The sequence below is a fragment of the Quercus suber genome, unplaced genomic scaffold (assembly GCF_002906115.3).
Source record: "Quercus suber isolate HL8 unplaced genomic scaffold, Cork oak 2.0 scaffold_103, whole genome shotgun sequence".
NCBI lineage: Eukaryota > Viridiplantae > Streptophyta > Magnoliopsida > Fagales > Fagaceae > Quercus > Quercus suber.
Window position 1 is genome coordinate 660,658 of NW_027069568.1, and position 26,742 is coordinate 687,399.

At 35.2% G+C, this 26,742-nt stretch overlaps 1 protein-coding gene across 1 annotated transcript in view; it reads right to left on the reverse strand.

Annotated features, from left to right (window-relative positions):
• Window positions 1–26,742, reverse strand: part of LOC112007407 (uncharacterized) — a 47,174-nt gene that overhangs the window by 17,214 nt on the left and 3,218 nt on the right. The window contains exon 3 of the mRNA XM_065775000.1: window positions 11,376–11,543. Coding sequence (XP_065631072.1) covers window positions 11,376–11,543 — 168 coding nt within the window. The remainder of the gene's footprint in view (window positions 1–11,375; window positions 11,544–26,742) is intronic.

Here is a 26,742-nt window from a genome sequence, read left to right on the forward strand (position 1 = left end):
GGTCGTTGTGCAGTTGCTTTACACCTTTAGCATCTTCTCTGCTTTATGGGTGGTATCCTGTGGAAACTATTTACTTGTCTTTGTTCTGACTTCTTAAGGGATTTAAGGATCCTTCTGTGGATGGTCCTCTTGCGATCGTCTTTATCTCTCCTATCAAACTATATGGACGATTGAACGCATTGTCCTTGTCCTTGGGAACAGTTTTGTGCTTCTCCTTGTTATCATTTCTAAGTCTACTAGATTCCCCCTTTTTCACAAACTTATGTAGCTTCCCCTTCTAAATGAGTTCCTCTATCTGTTCCTTCAAGTCTCTACAATCCTCAGTGTAATGGCCATAGTCTTTATGGAAGAGGTAATATTTTCTCTTGTCGCGCACATTGGGTGATGAGTGCAGCGGCTTTGGACACTTGAGATAATAATCGTCCTTAATCTGCAATAAAATTTTATCAACAGGCATAACCAGAGGGGTAAATTTTACCATTCGAGATGTTTTATCGTCTCTCTGCTTGCTCCCATCTGAACTTTGACGATCTCTCCTTTCTCTCTTACATCCCTTCTGGTCTTCTCTTTTGCCCTCCTTCTCTTTGGGCTTATTCTCCCACCCTATTGCGACTAGGGCATCTTCGGCGTTCATGTACTTCTGAGCTTTCAACAATATTTTTGCCATCGTCTGCAGGGGACTTTTCGCAAAAGCAACCACAAACTCTTTGGATTTTAGCCTGGCTTTGAAGGTGGTTAATTGCACCTTGTCATCTGCTTCATCAACTTCTAGGACGTCTCTGGTGAAACACTTCACATATAATCTTAGGGTCTCCTTTTCCCCTTGCCTAATAGTGAACAGATGGTCTGCAGGCCTTTTTAGGTGTTGTCCACCAATGAAATGGCACACAAAAGAGTTGCCCAGTTGTTCGAAGTTGTCAATGGACGATGTTGCTAGCTTACTAAACCACATTTGCGCTGCTTCCTTAAGGGTGGTAAAAAAGGAGCGGCACAATATCCCGTTTCGAGGGTTATTGTAGACTCAAAGTCATCTTGAAGGTAGTAATATGGTCCAACGGATCTTTCAGACCATCAAACGACTCAAGTTATGGGAGACAAAACTTTGGGGGCATATGGCACTCCAAGACTTTCACGGTGAAGGGCGAGTCTGTCCTTCTGACCATCCCATCCAAATGGACTAGGACTTCCCTTGACCATTTCTCTCCTCATTTCTTTGAGGAGGCCTGAATTTGCTTCGTCAGAAGTGTTTGGTCGTCGGTGGTCATCTCTTCTGTGGCTATCTTCATCATCATTCCGGTTAGTCCTAGTCCCCATGGGTGAACGATTCTCCTTCTGTTGTAACTGTAATCTCATCTCCTAGTTCTACCTAGTGAGCTCCTCCACACTAGCCATAAATGTCTAGATCTATAGCACAAGTGTTGTAGAATCTTGTGGTGTGTTAGACTCCATTTTGACCGTGGGATTGAATTGAAGTACACATTTAGACCGAAGTATGAAATTATCGTTTCCCACAGATGGCGCCTAACTAATGATGCAGAAATCGTTAGTAAGTAGGTTCGTCTAGATGGATCAACACGAGCTCGTCCAAGTTCTTGTAAAGTTAAAAAAGGAGAATAGGATCCTCTCAGGATGGTCACTAGTGTGGTGCTGGCCACGGAGTCTCCGATGATAAAGTCAAAGAATATAGCTTGAGAGATGAAGAGAACTTAGTAGTAGGGTTCTAAGCTGAAAAGAATGTTTGTACCTTCTCTTGGATTTTGTAGGCCTATATATACCGGCTTTCTTTAGTAGTCGTTTCTCTCCTTAAACGGTGGTTTAAGGAGAGCTTGGGTAACGTCCCAGGTCTTCAATTTAGCCTTTATTAGGGCCCCAACAATCTTTTTACTGATATGTAACCGTCGAGGCATTAAATGGCAGCTTTCATGACACTCTATCTTCGTCCAGGCTAGCCTCCTCGGACAAGGGTAATTACTCGGTCCATCAATTTACTTTGCTAATATTATGTAGTGATATATTTCAACTATTAATATTATAAATTTTATAATCTATTTATTTCCAATGATGTAATAAATATGAGTTGTAAAAGCCCAAACTAAAAGGAAGTGATAAATTTTTAATCGGCTAATATTCATCCACAAAATGCCATTTTAACTATATCATCCAATTCTTTCTCCTAAAAAAAATCATATAACCTATCCCTCCATAGTAGAAACTAAATGTTGATGGTGCCACTTTCAATGTTGATCAGTCAATTGGGGTTGGGTGGTAATTCAGGACTATGCAGGCCGTGTAACAATGACTTTAAGTAAGAAATTACACTACCCATTGGGACCTTTGGAGAGCAAGGCAATGGTAATGGAGGAGGGGATTACTTTTGCATGGAATGTAGGCATCCGTGATGTTGTATTTGAGTGTGATTCAAAGACTGGTTTCAGTGCCTTGAATGGATCCAGTGAAAAACCAGCTATGATTGCCAATGTAATTGATGAGATTCAACACAAGTTTAAAGACTTTCGCCAGGTTCTAGTTACACATATTAAGAGATAAGACAATCGCCCTACTCATTTGTTTACTCCACATGCCAAGAATATTGGTAATTATGTAACTTAGATAGAGGTAAATCATTCATTCATTAAGTCTACTTTAACTCAAGATTTTTTTTTTATATTTATATTAAAAAAATGTAATAAAATAAAAGAACTATTAATTTCATTTATGATATATAAAAATGAAACTTTATATTTTGAAAATAATCAATGATTAATTTTATAATAAATTTAATAACAATTTTCCTTTAACATACAAATTCAGTGTCTATTAGAATATTATTTTCTATTTTATCACAAAATCTAATTTTGATAATTTCGTTTCGTATTTACAATATAAATTGGAAAAGTACATATAAATGCAACCCATCTAAAAAAAAAAAAAAGAGTAGAATTTTGATTTTGTATCCTAGATTTTCTAGCTATTACACTATTTGGATCATATCTTTCATGTGTTAGCATATCCTTAGACAAAACATACTTTACATGTAACTAGGTAGTTCTAAGATATTTCTAGAATATCATGAAGTATGTTGAGTAATCAAGACTGAAAGTTCAAATAATGTATAAAACACCTATAAACGTTTACCAACACAAGCTTATAATCAAACAATGTATGTGTGGAATATGAAAATAAGCTAAAATAGAATTGGTAAAACAATCTAAATTGAAATTAATCACAGCCACAGCAGTAATTAAAAGGAAAAGATTAAGGGAAGAGAGATGCAATCACAAAGACAACACAGCAATGCGTTTTCAAAGAGGAAACCAAAGTCCTCAGCGAAAAACCTCTCTACCGCCCTCCAAGCGGCCACTAATCCACTAGAGAATAAAGTTGGGATACAAGAATAGCAGAAGACCCTCCAAGCCTAATCTACCCAATGCACCTATGTCCTCCAAACTTCTTGCTCCAACAGGGTTATGCCGAACCTTGTCTTCTCTAGCTTACTGAATCCCGCAATCACCCATTGCATCAACCAAAATGAATTGGTTCCTTCTGAACGGCTTCCCAAGCACCAAAAAGCCTTCTCATAGATATAAGTATGGTGAGATAAGGATTTGGCTAATGTACCTCTTAAGGATATATCAATGGAGATGGTGAGAGTAGAGGAATTTGGAGAATCAAAGGATGAAAAATTGTGAATGAATCAATCTTGTTTTTCTCTAGGGTTTCTCTTTAGAAATTCTCTCTGGAAGCTCTCTACATTTTGTGGGTACAAGGGTATTTATAGTAAGGTGTATAAGGAATGCGAAAAGTTAGTTACAATCAAACAGGGCATTCTAGCTACTCGAGCTCACGACTAAAACGAGTCACGAGTTTGAGTCGCAAGCTAACTACCTGGTCAGACTGGAGGTTTTATCCTATAGTGCAATAGCTAGCGTGACCCTTCAGTTCCCTCTACATGCTTCAGTCACGAGCCAATCACAAGATCCAGTCACGAGACTCTTCTTGAGTGCACACTTTTGAGCTTTTCTTCACACTCTCTCACACACTACCCTTACATGATTCTCACCTAAATACAGGGTTTCTAAATGCTGAATTATAAACAAATTTGGCACGAAATAAAGCCAATAAAATGATTGAATAAATTCAACCTTACAAAGACAAGTGATATTATTGTAGACATAAAGATTGTACCAAGAAACAAGTGAAGAAAAGTTGAAAAAGTGAATCTGAACACTAGCTCGATATTAGTATCTATCAAGAATTAATGAAGTGTCTCGATACCTCTTCACACCTCTTGATCTATCGAGCTTCATAGAAACATAAATATTAGATTTGTGTTTTAGCACATAATGACTTGGATTTACTAGGGCTTTGTTCACTAAACTTCTAAAGTGTATAAAAGCTTTAATTTGAAGTCATCAAAGACACAGAGGCTCAATTAGAAAACTCATACACTTTTGGTGAAGTTATTGCATTCTTATCCGCCTTAGGGTTTTGTAACCAAATGTTTTCATATCTTTAATGTGTATTGAAGTGAAGAACTTTGCATCCAACAACAAACATCAGTTGCTAGAAAGATAGTCACTTATACTAGGATCCATACAAAGGAAGAAGTCTCTACAAGATCAATTGCAATTGGGGATTGGTGTAAAGGTTCAACTATAGGTTAGTACTTCAAGATAGTCCAGAGTAGTGGTATGATTCCTTGTACTTGTAACTGCTTTATTCTTGATTAGTGATTCTTAGGAGTGGAGACCTAAAAATCACCCAGTGGGATTTTTGCCTTGTAAGGGGTTTTCCTCATTAGTTAACAAATCACCATGTCAAATATAATTTTTATTATATTCTAGTCTATTTAGTGATTTGTTTATGCCTCCACAATTTACATGTAATTTGAACTAATTAATCAACTTGGGTAATTGAATTAATTAACCAAGATTAATCTATTTTAACCTAACAGTCACAATTCAAAAATTGTAAACAAATTAACTCTTGTCTCCTTATATTATTAGACAAAACACCAAAGCAACTACCATATTCATGTCACTTTCGCTTGCTCTTATTTTATGTTTCTCTCATCCCAAAACATTTTAAAAAAATATATAAAAGAATAAGAGAAATCAAGATCAAAAAGTGAGGGTTTTATAAAAATTAAGAACAAGCATTAATCCCATTTTTAATATTTCCCTAACCCTTTCTTTCTTTGTTTGCCTTTCTGTAGAAATGGGCAAGAAGGTCATAATTATTCGTGACAATTAATTTAGCTACTGTTTATTTAACTTTGAAATTTGGATTTTGATAAATGATAGGCCATGAATGTATTGACTCATTGGGTAAATTAACCAATTAATTAGCCAAGTCAATTAACATGTAATACGCATGGTAGCACAAACAAATCACCACCTAAGTTAAATGCAGCAAAAAATAAATTTAACACTAGTGATTTGTTTACAAATAGGAAAAACCACCGAGGCAAAGCCCCACTAGGTGAATTTAAGGTCACCACTCCCAAGAATCCACTATTATCAAAACATGCGGTTACAACTAAAGGAATCTCAGTACTTTATACCAACTTACAGTTAAACCCTTACCCCAATACACAATTGGACTTGTAATGTAGTGACAATATCTCCTTTTAATGCATGGCTCTAAGTACGTGACTAACCAATTAATGCACAGATCCAAGTACATGACTAACACACCAACTTGAGGATGATGTTGGCTGCAAAGTTCTTCAGTTCATCTACGTGATGAAGATCAAGAAGCTCTTTGGTCACAAAACCCTACAGCGTACAAACGTAGTAGCTTCTTCAAGAGAAAGATAAACTAGGGCAAATTTTCTCTGGTCACAATATGCATGCAACAACAAGTGCAAACACCTTATGACGGCCCTTAAAATAATCCTTATATATGTCTAGGGTTGTGAGAAAAGAAAACTTCAATACATAGCTTGGATATGCATGAAAAACAGATCTAGAAATTTGAATTTCGTAATTCTAGATAGATACAACTGTCGAGTTTCGAATAATTTAAACCTCGATAGATACATCTGTCAAGCTATCTGTCAAACTTTAATGAACATCACTTTTTCACTTGATTTTTGGACAGATTTGCATGACTTCAATACTTGGACTTGAACTCTTGTTCCTTGAAGTATTAAACACATCCTAGATCTACCCAATTACAAGTAAAATGCGTTTTGTTAAAGGATTAGTCAATTCTAAATGACATATGTTCATAACATGTTCCACACATGTCCTAACAATCTTCCCATTTACCAATCTGTGGCAAGATCACAACAAACAAATGAAATATGAGAGAAGTCATAAAGCACTCAACTCTTAATCAATTGTTGAATAAATAAAATCTAATCCTAACACAAACTCTTGAAAAACTTTGCAAGGAAAAAGTTCATGGCATGATAGACTTTCACAACCTGTATTTATGAAATACTTTAAACAAATCTCATCAAGGAATCTTAATGTGAAATAGAAATAAAAGATTGAATACAATTATAAGAAACATGTGTATAAAGAGAGAAAAGAAATAACACATGGAGGGATAGGTGAAATGTGATAACAACATCATCAAATATATATATATATATATATATCAATGATAAATACAATGTTTGCTATCACTAAGTTGTCAGAAGACTAATATACAAAAAACAATGTATCTAAAAGAGAAAGAAAAGAAAAGATACAAAAGTCCTTACTACATCCCTTATAAACAAAAACACTCCCCTATCAACAAGTCCTATACTAACTGTCCCCCTCAGTACATGACTACTCTCATACCCGAAACTACTCCCCCTTTTTGTCACGAATGACAAAGGGCAAGTCATTTATAAGCAGTCATTTCATCATCACCAGAAGAGCTAACATCTTCATCCTTATCAGCATTATCATCACCGGAGCTAGCATCATTGCCCTCATCCTCAGAAGCCTGTGGAGATGGAGATGGATATGCGGTGAAACCACCCATAATAGCCTGTCGTCGTGCAATACGATCAACACGAGTGTTCACTTGACACAACTCATCACTAAGTGTCAAGGCGAGCATCCATGCACTCAAGCTGTGCCATGATGGCCTAAAGAGTCACACCACCACTCGACAAAGAAGAAGTGGAGGTGGATGGAGTAGAACAAGCTAGAGGAGTCGCCATCTTGGTTCATGTCCGCTTCGGTCAAAGCTAGGCCTCGCTCTGTCTAACAGACACTACGCTAATGGCACCCATGATAGAGAAATGAGGAGACTTAGGATAAGAAATAGAGGCATGGCGAATGATCCTCGTGATAACAGAAGGAAAGATAAGCTTATTACACATCGTCGTATCCTTATAGACATCTACAAGGGAGAGTATAAAATGAAAGGGAAAGTCAATGGTAAGGTCCTCAATGAGGGATAACAAAAAGCGAGCACGAGGCTCAGTAATAGAATTATGCTGAGACAATGGATGTAAGACAATTGTCATCACCATATTCAAGAACCTCAGACCTTTTGCAAAGCCCGAACAAAGGGTGTTTTGACGGTCACCCTAAGATGAAGGTGTCTCACAAAAGAGAGACAGAAGTTCATCTTGAAAGTTCAATATGGGTATAAAACACCCTTAAACATTTAGACCCCAAATTATAAAAATACCAATTCAAGCTTTATATCAAACAATTAATGTGCAGAACATGATAATAAGCCAATAACAGAATTGATAGACAATCTAAGCTAAATATAAACACATCCACAGCAGTAAATATAAGGCAAAGATAAAGGGAAGAACGATGCAAACACACGGAAAACACACGATGTGTTATCGAAGAGGAAATCGAAGTCCTCGGCGTAAAACCTCTCCGCCGCCCTCCAAGTGGTGATAAAATCCACTAAAGAATGTAGTTGGGATACATGAACAACAAAAGACTCTCTAAGCCTAATCTACCTAGGTACCTAAGCCCTCCAAGCTTCTTGCTCCAACGAGGTTACGCCAAACCTATTTCTTCTTTAGCTTCCCGGATTCCGCTACTTGACCATAGCATCAACCAATGTATATTGGTTCCTTCTAAACTGCTTCCCTCAACACCAAATAAACCTTCTCACAGACGTGGGTGTGGTGAGATAAGAATTCGGTAAAAGACCTCTCAAGGGTATGACAATAGAGAGGAAGAGAGTAGAGGAATTTGTAGAGTTTCTTAGATAAAGATTAGGGATTAGGCAATCTTGTTTTTCTCTAGGGTTTTCTCTCACAAAATTCTCTCTGGAAGCTCTCTACATTTAGTGGGTATAAGGGTCTATATATAGTGAGGTGATATGAGAATACGAAGAGATAGATTTTTGCCAAACAGGGTAAATTGGTGGCTTGGTCTCGCGGCTTGTCCAAGTCGCGATGTAACGGCCTGGCCAGCCTGGGACTTTTGTCCTGTAGTGCGACAGCTGGCGCGGCCCTTCAGCTTCCCTGCATGCATCTCACGTGCCTGAAGTTGGCGACTTGCAGCTGCGAGCCACCTGCGAGTCCTAGCCGCGAAGCTCTGCTTCTTTGCACATACTTGAGCTTTTCTTCATAACTTCTCACACACTACCCTTACAATAATCCCACCTAAATACAGGGTTACTAAGTGCTTAAATTACAAGCAAATTGGCACGGAATAAAGCCAACACGATGGTTGATAATTTTCAACCTTACACATCTTTAGACACAGCCTTTAGACGAGGACAGCCAAGGTAATCAGGATGTGGTACCCTTGGGACGTGTAGCACATCGGAGATAAGCTTCGGAGTGACTGCTATATAGACACCTCAGCAGTAGTAAGGAAATGAGGTATGGAATAATCGAATCCATGCATATTGGAGTAAAACTACTGTATGATCATGGAGGGACAACTCACCGGGATCTCACAAAGAGACTCAAATCCCCGCCTGTGAATGATAGTCAGTAGATTAGTATGGAAGAAGTCCAATAGGTTAATATGGCATTCCAAATGGATGCCACATTTGGAGAAGTTCTCTGAGAAGTCCTGACTGGCCTTCTCATCACGGAACCTAACATGGAGTGGAGTAAAGTCAGAAGAAGATGATGCCTCGGAACAAAGAGGGTTTCGGGACAGAGCGGATTTGTGCTTGGGTGCCATGTGCAGACTATGAGAGAGAGAGAAAGAGAGACAAGCTGAAAAGCACTAATCAACAAATATACCAAAAAGAGAAAAGAATGGTATATGTGCATGAAAAATGCATTATCATGTGACGTGCAACAAGAATATCATCATGGGCTCAGCCTAATCCAAACCTACCAACACATAAGGTTCCAACAAGAAAACACACATCTAAATGCATGAAACATTGTTAAAAATGCAAATGTGATGCAATGCATGAGCATATAGGACCATTTAAGCAAAACCCAACCCAAAAATTTCACAAACATCTCATCAATTTTGAAAAACCCCAAAAAAATTTTAAAAACCCAAAACCTAGGTCTAAATTTATGAAATGCATGAAGATTCACATAGCAAAGATTAACCCTAATCAGTGTGTGTCTGCTCTGATACTAGTTGATAGGCCAAGAATGTATTGACCTATTGGGTCAATTAACCAATTAATTAGCCAAGTGAATTAATTAAGTCAATTAACATGCAATACACGTGGTAACACAAACAAATCACCAACTAAGTTAAATGGAGCGGAAAATAAATTTGACATGGGCGATTTGTTTACGAATGGAGAAAATCACCAAGGCAAAACTCCACCAGGTGAATTTAAGGTCACCATTCCCAAGAATCTACTATTATCAAAACAAGTGGTTACAAGTAAAGGAATTTCAGTACCTTAGACCAACCTACAATTGAACCCTTACCCCAATACACAATTGGATTTGTAATGTAGTGAAAATCTCTCTTTTCAATGCACGGCTTCAAGTTCGTGACTAACCAATCAATGTACGAATCCAAGTATGTGACTAACACACCAACTTCAGGAAGATGTTGGCTGCAAAGTTCTTCAGTTCATTCACATGATGAAGATTAAGAAGCTTATTGGTCACAAAACCCTACGACATATAAACACAGCAGTTTCTTCAAGAAAAATATGAATTAGGGCAAATTGTCTCCGGTCACAATATGCATGCAACAACAAGTGCAACCACCTTATGACAGCCCTTAAAATAATCCTTATATATGTCTAGGGTTGTGAGAAAGGAAAACCTAAACACATAACTTAGATATACGTGAAAGACAGATCTTGAAATTTGAATTTTATAATTCTCGATAGATACAACTGTCGAGCTATCTGTCGAGCTTCAAAATAATTTAAACCTCAATAGATACATTTGTCGAGCTATTTATCGAGCTTTAATAAACAACACTTTTTCACTTGATTCTTGGAAAGATTTGCATGGCTTCAATACTTGGACTTGAACTCTTATTCCTTGAAGTATTAAACACATCTTAGATCTATCCAATTACAAGTAAAGTGTGTTTTGTCAAAAGATTAGCCAATTCCAAATGACATATGTTCATAACATGTTCCACGTATGTCCTAACAATAAGTTACAGTGGGGACTAATTGCAATAATCCAAGTAAGAGAGGTTGCAGCAACTTTTGGGGTATCATTATCAACTCCAATCAGTCCAATAGTATTCTCTTTGCAATTTATAGATATTTCTCAACTTCATAACAATACCCATCACCCCAATGTGGTCTCCATAGGCCTTAGCTTATTCCTTTGGAGACCAACAACAATTACATCAACAACAACAATAGCAGCAACAACATCAACAACATGTTTGTCACTCATCTCCTTTTCTATATGTAATAACAGATGACTATGCAACCCAAGTGAAACAACAGAATGACGAACTCGAGCAATTCTTTCAAGCCTAGGTACTCATTTTCTTCTTCGCTTAAATGTGGCTAATAATGTTTGTTCTTAATTTTTACAAAATTCTTCTTTTATTTATTTTTATTTATATATAGCTTGTTTTTTCTTGTTCTTTTATGTTTTAGGATGAGATAGACATAAAATCGTAGCAAAAATACATATTTAGCCTTATTTGTAATAGAAGAGAGTTACAAAACTTTAACCGAATTAACCCTAAGTAAATAAAATGTTGAATTTCAAACCATGCAAATAAGTTGTAATTAGCTCAATTTCATAATAGTTTCCTTTTTGATGAACAAATCCAAAGAGCCACTTAGAATATTGTCTTCTATTTTGTTACAAAACTTAATTTTGATAATATATAGGATCGAAAATATTTAATATTCACTTCATATTCACAATAGATATTGAAAAATTCATGCAAGTACGACCACTGTAGCTATTAAAAAAAGTTAGAAGACTATTGACTCTATACTTTTTATCTACTATTGGCACAGTTCAAAAATAGTTAAAAGATTACCTTTATTCTCATCAGCAGATGAAGCATTGGAGCGAACTGAGCGACTACCATATATGTGCGGGGTTGGCTTACTCAAGTCCATATTAGAGCTAGTACACTTCCACGAGGTATCTTCTTCTACTAAGAGTTCGGCTAGGTCCAACGCGGATTCACGGCTCTCCGGAACTACTATGAATTATATAAACACAATCAATTGCTAGATTTTCTCAATAATAATAATAATAATAACAATAACAGTAACAGTAACAATAACGACAACAACAAAAATACAATCAATTACTAGAACTAAAGTGAAACCCAAAAAAATTACCTAAGCTTTTTTTTTTTAAAATAAATTTAAACCATTAGATAATTCAGTGATTATATATTTAGGAGAACTCTAGCAATTTCATTTACTCAAAGTACTATTCATTATTATTAGTTTTGTACTCTATTGTATGTCTATTTTAAAATGACGGAATAAATTACCTTGTTGTAAAATTCTAAATTTATAAGAAATGATAAAATTAATTATTTAATGTATGAATATTCATACATAAAATATCCGTTTAACTATACACCTCGTTATCTTCTTAAAAAAAAAAAAGAAAAAAAAAAAAAAACTATACACCTCATTAAAAAAAAAAAAAAAAAAAAAAAAAAAAAAAAAAACTATACACCTTATTAAAGTAAAAAAATATACTAAAATTCAAAAGTAAGCTAATTCATGAAGAATATATTGCTATATATTTTCAGTATTGACAAAATATAAATAAAATAAAAGACACAAATAGCTTTTTTTATTCCTAACACGTTTAATTTATGTTATTCTAAAATGGAACATGATATTCTTTTAAATTTTGAAAAACATCTATTATTAATTTTGTATTAAATTTTGTAATAATTTCCCATTTATGTACAAATTTAAAGATTCTTTGAAAATATTATCTTCTATTTTGTTGCGACAAATAATTTTGATAATATTTAAAATTAAAAATTTTATTTTATATAGCAACTTGACATTAGAGTGTTAGGCTCTTAGCAAATCAAAAAAGGATGGAAATGAGAAAGAAAATAGAGTTACTTCGAGGGTAACCACCTCCAAAGCAATAGGGAGAACTAGAAAGAAATAGGAAAAAGCAAACTTGGTTAATTTTCTGCATATCCCCCTTATTCACCTTTAGTCTTCTTATATACAATTCTCCCTCCACAAATCTTATCATTTCCCACCTAAGGAGTACGAACTAACTAACCAAAACTCTAATATCAACATAAATAACTAATTGACATCAGCTTCAGCCTTATCTAACTGTTAGTTTTTGAGTTTGTAATGTTGGCAAAACATGACAAAAACTAAGTCTCATTGGTTTAGAATAGTCTACATTGAAGTCCAAGACAAAAAAAAACTTAAGTTTAGGATGAAAATAAATGAGTTACAATCTGTTTCATTCAATTCGTAATTGATCGATCAAAAGTTGCATATCAGAAAACGTAAAAAGCCCATAACTTGACCGTTTGAAACCCAAATCGCAATCCGTTTTTTCCAGTATTTAAAGGACATCATAAGGTAACCCTAGAGAGGGTTTTCAGAGTTTTTTTTTTTTTTAGAGAGATTAGAGTGCATCTTGTGCCTCTTTTGTAGATCTAGGGTTTTGTATCCAAAAGCTCTCTAAAGTCTTCTACTAGTGTTATTCCTTGAATAATCTCAAGATCTAGTGTTGTAAAAGTTGTTGTCTACAAGATCAAAGTCTAAGGAGATCCAAAGCCTTTAAGTAGAGTCTCAAAGTCACAAGTGTGTGTGCTTGTGTTGCAAAGGCCTTATAGAGAAGAAGTCCATTGATTCAAAGCTTTCACGTGGTCCTGTCAATAAGTTTTACATGTGGTAGCTGTGGGGCCCGTGGGCCTGATAACCACAGCCCATCGCATAGTAGGCCCAAGGCCAACGCCGAGGAGGACTGACCAGCCAAGGCTAAGTCAGACAAAACCTCTTTTGTAACCCACACCGAGAACCTGTTCATCCTCGGCACTCTAAGGATAATTTTTGGGAGGGGACAAGCCCAGAGCAAGCTGCCACATTCGCACTTGATGCATTCACCTAACCCCTCTGACCGCATTAATGGGGAGATAACCCCTTAGCAGGGCAACGTTGGTCAGAGTGAACCACTTGAGTACTGATAAGGCCTCTGATGGGACGGACGGCCAGAAGAAAGGCAAATGGATGATCAACAGATGGAATAAGGAGATAGGAAGATGAAGACTATATAAGAAAAGCAAGTAAAGTAAAATAAGGGGGGCGGGGGAAAAGAAAGAAGAAAAGGGTCTCTTCGGCCACGGGCCGAGGAGCATCCCCCCATTTGTAAAGAAACTCTTAGTATTTTTTATAAAAGAAAGTTCATGCATGGTGATCGACGGCCAGCGCCTAAACCTTAAGAAACTTGCTAAGGTGAGTGTTGCTTACTTGTCCTTAATTTAATTCTTTCAATTGTTTATGGACATGTTTTGTTTTGTTTTGTGGTTGTTTTGTTTTTTAGGTTTTTTTATTATTATTATTATTTTAAAAAAAAAATCTGAAAACATTGAAAAATTTCAACAAAAAAAATATTTTGTGTCTAGTTTTATTTTTCTTGAGGATTGCATGAATTATGATATCTCTCTCTTGATTTAGAACAGCTTGACATTGTGGATAAACTTGAATAGTATGTATTGCTCAACTAAGTGTATGATTATTTTGAGATAAATATGATTTTGTATGAATATGTACTAGTTTTACATGTACTCATGGGTTAATTAAGAAATTGATATTTCTTATTTGTTTAGCCTCTATAGCTTAGTTTTGCACTGTCATGCATTGTTTTTGCATTTTAATCATTTAGCATAATGTGTGCTTTTAGTTTTGTCATAATTTTTTTTGAAACCAAAAAGATTGTTATTTCCTCTGTATTACATATCATGGATGTGTAGTTAATGTTGGCATATTATCTTTGCATAACATGCCTGTGTACCTTGTTTAGCTTGGATGAGTTTATTTTTTCTGCACTTTGCTAGTTCTAGCTATATAGTGCATGTTAGTGTGAGTTGTTTATAGTTTTTGATCACATGATCTTGATTTTGAAGTCACATGCTTTTGATTGTAAGAACTAAAATTTTTAAGAGAAAGGTATAAATAACCATCTCACCACTATTTACTAGCCAATATGAACACCTTAGTGAATATCATAAGATTTTTTGCTCAAGAAAGTATAGACATGCACAAAAAGAAAATAAAGTGTACTTTAAACCAAAAAAAAAAAGCATGTACACTATAAGGCTAAAATTAAAATACATATATGCATGATTGCAACTTGTTTACTAGGAGATGTGGGAGTTATAGGATGTAACTCTTTAGGTGATAGTCACTTTTAAATTTATGTGATAAATAATGTAGAAATTGTGCTTATTACTTCTACATATCACCTCACATATATCTCATACTGTTACTAGTTGCACACATTTCACAAGTTATTATTTGCTAAACTTAGTACATAAATTGTGTGTGAATTTGGTTTGGTCATCCAAATATTCTATGATTTTGATACAAAATATGTTCAAGGGTTGAAAATTTGGGGGTAAAAAATTTTGAAAATCTTGTTTTGAAGTTCTAGGTTGAGAATTAATGTTTTTGAAAAACTTTTAAACTCATTCTCATGCATTTCATTCATGAAATTATTTGGGTTGAGTGGTTTCTGCATAATCTTCTGCTATTTTTCAAAAAATTCAAATTTTCAGAATTTCGATCGATCAAATCTGTTTTTCGACCGATCAAAAATCCCTTGATTTTTAATCATTGCTCTCTGCCTAAGTCGATTGGTATTCAATCGATGCTCGACTGATCAAAATTGGAAAACTTTCAGTTTCTAAGCTTTTGACAAATTTTTTTTTTCATGCATCATTTATGTTTAGGATTAACATTCATTGCATTGTTTTTTCTTTATCCATCTTGCATTTTTGCAGTTATATCTCTCATTTTTTTTTTTCATACATAACATGCATACACTTTGCTAAATTGGGTACTCAACTTGATTTAAAAATTGATTGATTAATTTTTTTAGTTTTCTACAGTTTAGTATATGCTATTTTTATGTGTGAATTGTATAAAATATTTTTCTAAAAAAATATGATGGACAATAATTGTTCAAATATTTTCTCTACTTGGTTTAAGTTCAAAAGACCATCTGTTTATGGGTCACATAGTGTCAAGTTTGCATTTATTGAAAGAGAGAATATTTTTCTTCATGTATATCCTCAACTTAGTTATTAAGTTTAGTTTGTGTGTCTTTATTTTCCCCACCTCTTAAATTTTCCACAAAACTTTTTTTTTCCAAAACTTGTTATGTTTTTCCTATTTTTATAGGGGGAGAAGCTTGTTTTTAACATTTGTTGTTCATAGGGGGAGTTGTCTCTATTTTCTATAGAGTTGAATTGTTTTGTATTCCCTTAATTCACTATTTTCTCTTATTCTTTATTGCGTATGTTTTCTGTCTACCTTCTAATTGGGTTGTCTTTATCAATACGTGACAAAAAGGGGGAGAAATAGATGAAATGTGAGAATCCTATTTATTTTGTTTAGGGGGAGTTGAAATTGTTTTTGAAAGGGGGAGAATATAAAAAGTTTTTTCATGTATCTAACTTTGGGGGAGAGTTAGTTTACTTTTGTTTTTTATAATTTTGTTTCATATTATTTACTTGTCTTTCTTTCCGCACATGCAGTGATGTGTTCTTTTGAGTCTTTTCAAGAAAGACAAGTACATTCTGATCAAGACCTTCTACCTCTTCTTGCAACTTCTAGGTTAGGAGTCTTAGATTGGGATTTGTTATGTATTTGGGCATTTTATTGTATATGGGCATTATGTTGTATGTCTGTTTTGACATAGATTACCAAAGGGAGAGATTGTTAGGTTTTGAGTTTGTAATGTTCGCAAACCATGACAAAAACTAAGTCTCATTGGTTTAGAATGGTCTACATTGAAGTCCAATCCAAAAAAAAAATTAAGTTCGGGATGAAAAAAAAAATGAGTTACAATCTGTTTCATTCAATTGGTACTTGATTGGTACTCAATCAATCGAAATTCATTTGATTGGTACTCGATCAATCAAAAGTCGCATATCAGCAAAAAATCAGCAAATGTAAATAGCTCATAACTTGAACGTTTGAAGCCCAAATCGCGATCTGTTTTTTCCAATACTTAAAAGACATCATAAGCTAACCCTGGAGAGGGTTTTCAGATTTTTTTAGATAGATTAGAGTGCATCTTGTGCCTCTTTTGTAGATCTAGGGTTTTGTACTCAAAAGCTCTCTGAAGTCTTTTATTGGTGTTATTCCTTGAAGAATCTCAAGATCCGGTGTTGTAGAAGTTGCTACATACAAAATCAACATCTAAGGAGATCCAAAACCTATGAGTGGAGTCTCAAAGTCACAAGTGTGGGTGCGTATGTTTCAAAGGCCTTATAGTAAAGGAGTTCATGGATTCGAAGCTTGCATGTGGTCGTATCAATAAGTTCTACATGTGGTAGCAATAGGATGTTAGTAGTCTAAGTCTTATTGTAAACTTTGATTCTCTATAGTGGATTTTCTTTTTAACTTGAAGATAGCTAGGTTAAATTCTCTCCAGGTTTTTTTACCAATTTGGTTTTTCTAGGTAATCATATCATTGTGTTCTTTATTTTCTACTGCTTTACATGATATGACTTTATTATTTTAACCTAGATTTGAATAATAAACCTAAGTATTCACTTGGTTAATTAATTAGGTTAAACAATCTAATTTATAGGGACCTAAAAATTAACAGTAACTAACTAAACCAACACATTAGAAGTACTAACATACATTGCAATACATGTTAACCCTCGATACATCACATTTGGCTTCCAAACATTACTTCCTCCCTTCCATTAAAACATCTTGCCCACAAGATGTGGAAATTGTTACTGAAGCACTTGCAAATCTTCCTAGGTAGCATCATTCGCAGACCCCAATTACCACTAAATCAAATGTTGAGTGATAGTCCTACTACGTAATTGATGTGATTTGGATTGAAGTACAACCACTGGTTCAGGAGTAAGGACACCCTGAGAGTTGACAGAAGGTAACAAGGGAATAGAAATGTTATGTTGCCCCAATTTAGCTTTTAAACAAGAAATATTGAACACGAGATGTATTTGAAACAAGAAATATTGAACACGAGGTGTATAGCAAATTCCTGAGGAAGATCCAATTTGTAAGCAACCTCTCCAACCCTCTAGATGATCTTAAATGGACCATAGAAATGAGGTGATAACTTGCGAGAAGCTCTATAAGCTAGACTATTGCTTATAGGGCTGTAGCCGAAGATACACCCAATCATCAACTTGAAACACCCTTTCATTTCTCTTTAAGTCACATTGTTGCTTCATTCTGGCCTGTCCAACCACCAAATTTTGTTTTAGCAAAGCAAGAATGCGCTATCTAGACTTCAACACAATCCATAGCAGCCACTTGAGTTGTACAAGGGATGTAGTCCATTAGCCTAGGAGGTGCAAAACTATATAAAGATACATATAGTGTTAGCTTGGTGGCAATAATATGGTAATTGGTATTGAATTAGTATTCAGCCAAATAAAGCCATCATGACCACTCAATAGGTTTGTCACTCAAGAAGGACCTCAAATAATGCTCCAAGCTTTTATTCACTGCTTTTGTCTAGCCATCTATTTGAGGATGATAGGCATATGACATGGCTAGTTGTACACCTTGAAGTCTCATAAATTTAGTCCAAAACTTAGTAGTAAAAATAGGATCTCTATTTGAAACTATAGAAGTAGGCATTCCATGAGAGCTGCTACCTTAACAACAGAATAAGGATGTGACAAGCTGATGAAGTGACTGCATTCAAATCACCTAAGGGTTATCAGCAATTGAATCCCCAGTACTAACTCACAATCACCTAAGGGTAATGCATTCAAATCAACTGAAAAACCATTTCCTTGCATAGTGATTTTAACATCCAAACACACATCGTGTGTCTTGATTGTATCAGCTACTTTTACTTCAAAACTTAAAGTAGAATATAATGACAATTGTAAAATAGAAATCATAGCAACATTTAAAAAATTATGAGTACTGCCAGTATCAATCAAAATAACGAACTAATGTCCATTGATTTTACCCTTTATCCTTATAGTTCTAGGTAAGGGACTACCCAAAAGAGCACAAAGAGTAATTTCAGCTTTTGCTATCTTAGGTTCAGGTTCATCAAGATTAGATTGTAACACAATAGCATCAAATTCATCTAATTCTAACAACTGCACACTAGAATTTGGTCCTTGAAAATGGTATATATCATCTAATAAGAAGAGTTTGGTAGACTTACATTGATGTCCAGGCGGGAATTTGTCATCACAGTAGAAGCAAAGACCTCTCTTCCTCCTTTCCTCTATCTGAACAGGTGACAATCTTTATAATGGAAGCTTAAATCTTGAATCCAATTTAACCTCAAGTTTTGGGCATAGAATTGAAGGTTAGGTAGATTCAAATGAAGGTTTATAACCTCTATGGCTACTAATAAGATATTCTTCTTGGACTTTGGCTAATCAAAGGCTTCATTGAGACTTTTGGCACTAAACATCTTCATAGCCAACCTCACAATATCCTTCAAGCCACTAAGGAAACAACTCATCTTATGATTCTCCGATAAGCCTTTGATTCTATTTGATGGAGCCTTAAATTGCCCTTTGTAAACCACAACACTAGTTGTCTACTTCAATCTAGTCAATGCCTCCATGGGATCCTCATATGCAGTAGCTCCAAACCTTGTTAGCAAAGCAATCACAAAACCTTCTTTGTCCACAAACTAACCCACTTCATCACTATCTTGAAACCACACCAAAGCATCTCCATCCATATGGAACGCAGCCATCAAAAGCCTCTCATTGAATGGGGTCTGATAGAAACAGAAATATTGAGTTTCTTTGTACACCCAAGTTGTTGGGTCACCCCCTTGAATCAAGGGAAATCAAGTTTCACATTTTTGGACAGATTTAAGAGAGGAAGAGTCATAACTTGAGAAATTAGAGATTTCAGAGAAGAGGATTGTTGTTGTTGTCTTCTTTCCCCTGCTTCAGTGAGTTTTTACATAGCCAAACTAATGACATTCAGTTGTTGAGTGTTAGCATTCAATTGTTGAGTGCTAGTGTTCAACTACTGGTTGCTTTCTTGTAGAGAATGAGCATAGTGGTCTGTGGTGGTTTTAAGAAGAGATATGGATTCATTGTTGTAAGAAGAGGATCGAGTTTCAGCCATGATCGCAGGAAGGTAGGCTCTGATACTAGTTGTTAGGTTCTTAACAAATCAAAAATGGATGTAGAGAATAAAGGAAATGAGGAAGAAAAGAGAGTTACTTTGAGGGTAATCACCTACTAAGCAATAAGGAGAACTAGAGAGGAATAGGAAGAGCAAACTTTGTTAATTTTGTATATATCCCTCTTATTCATTTTTAGTCCTCTTATATACAATTCTCCCTCCACAACTCTTATCATTTCCCACCTAAAGAGTACTAACTAACTAACTAAAACTTTGACATCAGCATAACTAACTAATTGCCATCAACTTCAGCCTTATCTCTTTCTCAAAAAAAAAAAAAAGCTTCAGATTTATCTAACTAACTAAACCAACACATCAAAAGTAATAACATACATTGCAATACATGTTAACCCTTAGTACATCACATTTGGATTCCTAACATAGAGCAACTACCACTATTGCTATAATCAAATTAGTAGCTATAAACAAATCATGACAAACTACTTTGAAAATGGGAAAGTTTCTCAAATAGAAAATCAAGCGATAGGAAGACTTAGAGGTTGTTTGGATTGCACAAAATTGAGTGATATCACTCGGTTTCCATGACTCATAATCCAAAACTTATGGGACCCATAGAAAACAAATTGTTTGTCTTATTTTTTGATTGATGGAAATTGAGTGATGTTTTCATCACTCAAAACTCAAAAATTTGAGTTTGAGTGATGAAAACTAAAAACATAATTTTGGTGTTTTCAAATTATGGAATATGAGTTATAATGGCAAAGTGGCAAAAAATCAAATTTGTGGGATCCATTCTCCCAACTTGTCACTGTCAAGTAACAGTCTCATACTACTTTTTTCTTTCTTCTTTTGTAAAGTTCCATCGGCTTCCCTTTTTTCTTTTTTCTTTTTTCTTTTTTTTCTTTTTTTCTCTAATTCTTCTTTCTTTCTTCTTCATTCCCACTTCACCACCAATAGCCTTTTTTTTTTCTTCTTCTTCTTCATTCTTTCTTTCTTTCTTTCTTCATCAGACCCACTCCACCACCAACGGGGGTTTTCTTTTTCTCCTCTTTTTCCTAGTTGTGTCTTTCTTTCTTTTCTTCTTTTTCTTTCTTTCTTTCTTTCTTCTTGAGACCCACTCACCATGTTCATGCACGCATAAATATATACCCAGAAATAGAAACTCACTCCTCATTTTTGTGATTTTGGTCTTTGATCTAAGGATTCCTAGGTTTGGGTTTGGGTTTTCTATGTTTGTGGGTTTAGGTTGGCAATTTTGGATCACCGATTTGAAGATTTTGTGTTGGTGTGTTTGGGTTTTCTATGTTTGTAGTTGTGGTTTGAAGCTTGGGTTGTAATGGACGTGGGTTTGTGTGGTTGGTGGTGGTATTGATGATTGAAAATTTTTTTCTTTTTGCGGGTGTAGCTGATGGTTGGATTTTTTTTTTTTTTTTGTTGAGATTTATTTTTTTAATTTTTTTTTTCCATTTTATGGCCATTGGTGGTGTTGACAGTAGTGGGTTCTGAGTTTGCCATTGATGGTGGCGATGGACTTGGGAGAATATGAAAGAAGGGAAGAGAAAATGGATGCGGGTAGCAACCATAACCCTTGTGTAGTGTCAGTGGGGTGGGTTCCACCATTTTGGCAAAAAAATGGACTTAAAAGTTAAGATATATGACTAAATTTTGTAACCAAACAACAATTTTGGAGTTTTTGAGTGATAATGGAGTTTGGGTTATGAGTTATAAGATTTGAGTTAAAGTTATGAGTATTGAATTATGAAAACTGAATAGAAGAGATGAATACTTTCAAAATGAATTTTCTATATTTTGTAATGAACATGGAATATCACACCAAAGTTTAGCACCTTATACACTGACAAAAATTTTTTTAATGAAAAAAAAAAATTGTAGACATGATAAATACCATTATCTTAAGCAAGAAAGTGAAATTCGTACGGTCGAAAAAATTCGTACCGGTCACCTAACCGACACTGAAAACGTCTTAAAATGTATTAGTTTAAATACCTGATGTTTTAGTTGATACTGGATGTTTCCGTCTGTACTAGCCATTTCGAATGGTATTTGTGCTTCCGGCCATTATAAGAAATGTTCTTCATACCCAGTCGCAAGCGCCTTCAATTTCTTTTTTGTCGCTGCATTATTTTTCTCCTCTCTTTTTCGTCCACGTCAACAACTCTTTGTAACTGTGTCTTCATCATTTCTTTCTTTTAGTTTCTCAAAAAAAAAAAAAAAAATCATTTCTTTCTTTTAACTTCTCTTTCTATCTTTTGCTTTCTCTTTTTTACCCCTACTCTTTTATTTTCATTGTCTAGCTGTACCCCATGTTTCAAAAAGTAAGTGAAAGTCTACAATCTACCCACTAAAAAGTTGTGGACAAATCAATGAATTTATGTGGTTTGTCAACCTTCTAGGTGGCAAATATTAAGTTACTAATTATAAGTTTTGATTTTTTTTTTAATTCTCAAATTAGTAGTTAATATATATTTATATTGAGTTTTAACACTTGGCTGGAGCTGAACATATTAATTCGGGATGGACTTAATTACAATTTTCAATATTTTTAATAGATTATATAAAATATTTATTAATTTAATAATAAAATAGTGGTAAACCCGAAACAGTATACCGGTACCAAAACATACATTTTGCCAAACTGAAATGGCTTTTGGTACGAAATTGACTTACTTGATCTTAAGTGCAAAGCTCTCATTTAATTTGTGAGAAGAAACTTTGCTAATCGTGTCTCATATATATGATAGAGTTTCATCTAAAAGGATAAAGGCATCTCCATACGATTTATGATGGCATCAAGTGAACAGGGATAATTCAAAGGGTAAGGAAAGAAATCGACTTTTGTATGGAAATTATTTCCTATTGAACTCTTGTTAAAGGTAATAGAGATGTAGTCCTAAATATGTTGTAGTTGATACGGTCCCAAAAAAAACTTGTGAGCAAATTTACACCTCTAGAGTTATTGAAGAGGAGAGTAGAAGGCTAGCTGAAGAGAGCTAGCTAAGAGAAGAGAAAATAAATAAATAAAATTCTGAAAAGGGGGCAGAGAGAGAGAGAGAGAGAGATATGGTGAAAAATAAATAAATAAATAACATAGTTTGGAAAATTATCGCGACAATCCAATTAGTGGGCGCAAACAAAAGGATAAATTTGAATATTGCTGGACAGGGGCCCATGGCCCCTGGCTTTCCACTCCCTCTTTATTTTCATAAAGAAATCTTATATTATATTACTTAATGGATCCCATTGATTTTTTTTGTTTTTTAAATCTACAATTATTTTTTTGTGTGGATGATATCTAACACTCATTTAGAATACTAATGTCATTTATTTTGGGATAATTTAATAGTTATAATGGAAAGGGAATATTTGAATCCTAAATGTCTCCGTTAAAATATCAAGACACACTAATCAATTGAGCTACAACCTCTTGATTTTTTTTTTTTTTAACATTTTTTTTTTTACCTACATAACTAATTAACTTTAATAGCATTTAAAGCATATGTTATCAAAAATATATACGAAAATCTCATTATAAAAAGCTCTTTTGTTTTTAGTAAAAAAACACCTGGTTTTTTATTTTGTATCAGAGAGTTAGGAATACACAAGTGCATGATTTTTTTTTTTTTTTTACTCATTAGAAGAAAAGATTCTATTATTTTTATATTACTACCTATATATGTACACAAAGGCATATAAAAGTAACATTTATTGTTTAATTTATCTAAAATTAATTGATTTGTATACATTTTATGATTTAAAAAAAATATTATTATATTCTAATTTGTAATATTTAACTTATTCAATAAAAGAAGCTGATTTAAAATGTTTCAATGATGTAGATTCCAATTCTAGTTAGCTTAACAGGTAAAAAATTTTATTGTTATAAAATAGTCATTAAGGGATTTAAGGTAAAAAATTTTATTGTTATAAAATGGTCATTAAGGGATTTAATTTTAAATCTTGTCTTAAAAAGAAAAAAACAATTGCTTGTCTTGATGATAAAGATTGCTTACACGTGGCTTAATGAAATGAAATATTTTTCTTAAATTATATAAATTGATTTGATGAAATTTTTTATATACATGAAAAAATAAATAATATTAAAGACATGTTTTAAGTATAAATTATTCAGATATAATTCTGTGGGGCCAGAAAATTGGGTAGCCTCGGCCCACTCCAAGCCAGGCCTAAAGGGCCCACACCGAGGATACGAGAGGGGTCCGAGGATGAAAGCGCGAGGACCGACTCTTGAGGATCATATCCGAGGAGGGCCCGTCCTCGGGAATCCGAGACCTCGGAGGAACGAGGGCCACCCTACCAAAGGACTCCTTGAACATCCGAGGAGGAGAGGGCCCAGTGCCACGCGTCGGCGACGGGAGCGCGGCAAAGGGGCAAGCCTTGGGCGAGCTGTCACCTTTGCATTGAATGCGCTCACCTAACCCTCCTGGCCGCATTAATGGGGATGTAACCCCTTGGAAGGGCAACATCGATCATGGTGAGCCACTTGAGTACGGATAAGACATTTGATGGGACGGAGGGTCAGAGCGGAGGCCAATGGATGATCAACAGAAGGAAGGAGAAGATAGGAGAAAGGAGAACGATATAAGAAAGGCGAGCAAAGGAAAGTGGGACGGACTTTTTTGGGAACTTTGGAAGATTGAAGGGAGTGACATAGGAGAACTTAGAGGCAGTGTTAGTTTGAGGGAGGAGGGCCTTCTCGGACGGGTGCCGAGGAGCCACCCTCAGTTGTAAACTGGGCTCACTCTCCTTCAATGAAAAAGAAGTGATTTGTATTCCGTTGCTAGTCTGTTAGGGCCTAAACCTTCGGTCCACTCTCTAAAAATTTATTGTTGGGGAACTTTTCTAAAACTGAGTCCCTACAAATTCCATTAAGCACAAATTATTTTACAACATTTTTACAAATTGTTATTATAGCCAATTATTATTGGTATTTTCATCTGGTCTCATCACTAACCTTATTTTTTTACTTATAAATAACTACTCACCGGCCGCAATAACTTTTTGTAATATTGTTTGTATCTCTAGCATTTTCCTATATGTATTTGTTGTGCGTATTGGGTAAAATAAATCTGTTTACACAAGGTTAAAGAAGAGAGAGAGAAGATAATATGACACAAGGAATTTACGTGGTTCGGCAATATGCCTACGTCCACAGGAGGCGACAGAATAATTTTCACTATAGTTTGGAGATTACAACAATGACTTGTAAGCACTCTCACACAAACCCAAACCCCAAATACACCATTGGTTCTCTCACAAACAAATAGAGAACACCTTTTTGTATTTAGGCAAAATTGCAAGACCCAACTTCCTAGCTCTGGTGCACACACACAGAAGAAGTTATTTGCTATCTCCCTAGCTCACCCTTGCATACTTTCATTTGCTCCACACATATTGTATTTATAGCCAAGGTTTAGCCGAAACCTCCACCTTTAGAGCACACTAGAGACTTCTTTTGTTTAGGGAAGTCAACAATAGTGGCTAGCATTCTTAGATTTCGGCTATGCATGAATGTAGTTCATGTTGGTTTTGTTCTTGCCGTTTCTTGATGATTCATGAATGCAAGAAGTCAAATATTTCGGCCAAAAGGTGAAGTTTGTAGAACATGCAAGACTTCTATCAAAGAAGTCAATAATTTCGGCCATGAGTCCATGCAATGTTTCTTGAAACTTCTTTGCATTTCTTCACGTACAACAATCATGCAATTTCTTACAACTTCCAAATGGTTTGATATTTAATTGTCAAGCCACCAATGTTGACAATTCAAGCCATTTTATTTGACAATTCAAGCCATTCTAACAAATCTCCACCTTGGCTTGAATTGTATCAAGCTCCACAAAACAAACTCTTCAGTCGTCTCCACCTTAGCCCTTACGGGCTATCACAAGCTACAAACACTGATCAAGTCCAAGCAGTGCTTGAACTTGCTTGTAGGTACTGGCTTCGTCAACATATCAGCTACATTTTCTGAAGTGTCAATCTTCTCAAGAATAATTTCTCCTGTAGTAGTCAACTCCCTTATCTTATGGAATCTCACATCAATATGCTTTGTCCTAGCATGATAAACCTGATGCTTTGCCAAGTAAATGGCACTTTGACTGTCACAATGCAACTGAACTCCTCTTTGGTTCAAACCAAGCTCTTTGACTAGCCCTTTCAACCACAGTGCTTCCTTTGCAGCTTCAGCTACCGCCATGTACTCAGCTTTTGTAGTAGACACGGCTACTACAGATTGTAGTGTGGATCTCCAACAAACAGGCCCTCCTGACAGTGTGAACACATAACCTGTTGTAGACCTTCTGTCATCTATATTGCCTGCATAGTCTGAATCCACATATCCTACCACTGAGTTATCACCATGTTGCCTCGCAAACAGGATCCCATATCCTGCGGTTCCATTCAGGTATCTGAATATCCACTTCACTGCATTCCAGTGCTCTCTACCTGGGTTTGCTATGTACTTACTGACAGTACTTACTGCATGAGCCAAATCTGGCCTGGTGCAAACCATCGCGTACATTAAACACCCAACTGCACTTGCATATGGAACCTTTGACATGTCTTCAATTTCTTTTTCATTCTTCGGGCACTGACTACCAAATAATTTGAAGTGATTCGCCAATGGGGTGCTTACAGGATTAGCATCTTGCATGTTGAATTTTTAAGAACTTTTCTGATATAGTTCTTTTGAGATATCCACAGCTTTCTTGAATCTCTATCCCTGCGAATCTCCATACCCAAAATTTTCTTAGCAATACCCAAGTCTTTCATGTCAAACTCTTTGTGCAACAAAGCTTTTAACCTGCCAACCACACACATGCTTTTTGCAGCAATTAACATGTCATCAACATACAGTAACAAGAAAATATGAGAACCATCATCAAGCATCTTAACATATACGCAGCAATCATACTCACAACGGGTATAACCAATCTGGATCATGTAGGAATCAAACCTCTTATACCATTGTCTGGGAGATTGTTTAAGCCCATAGAGTGACTTATTCAATCTGCA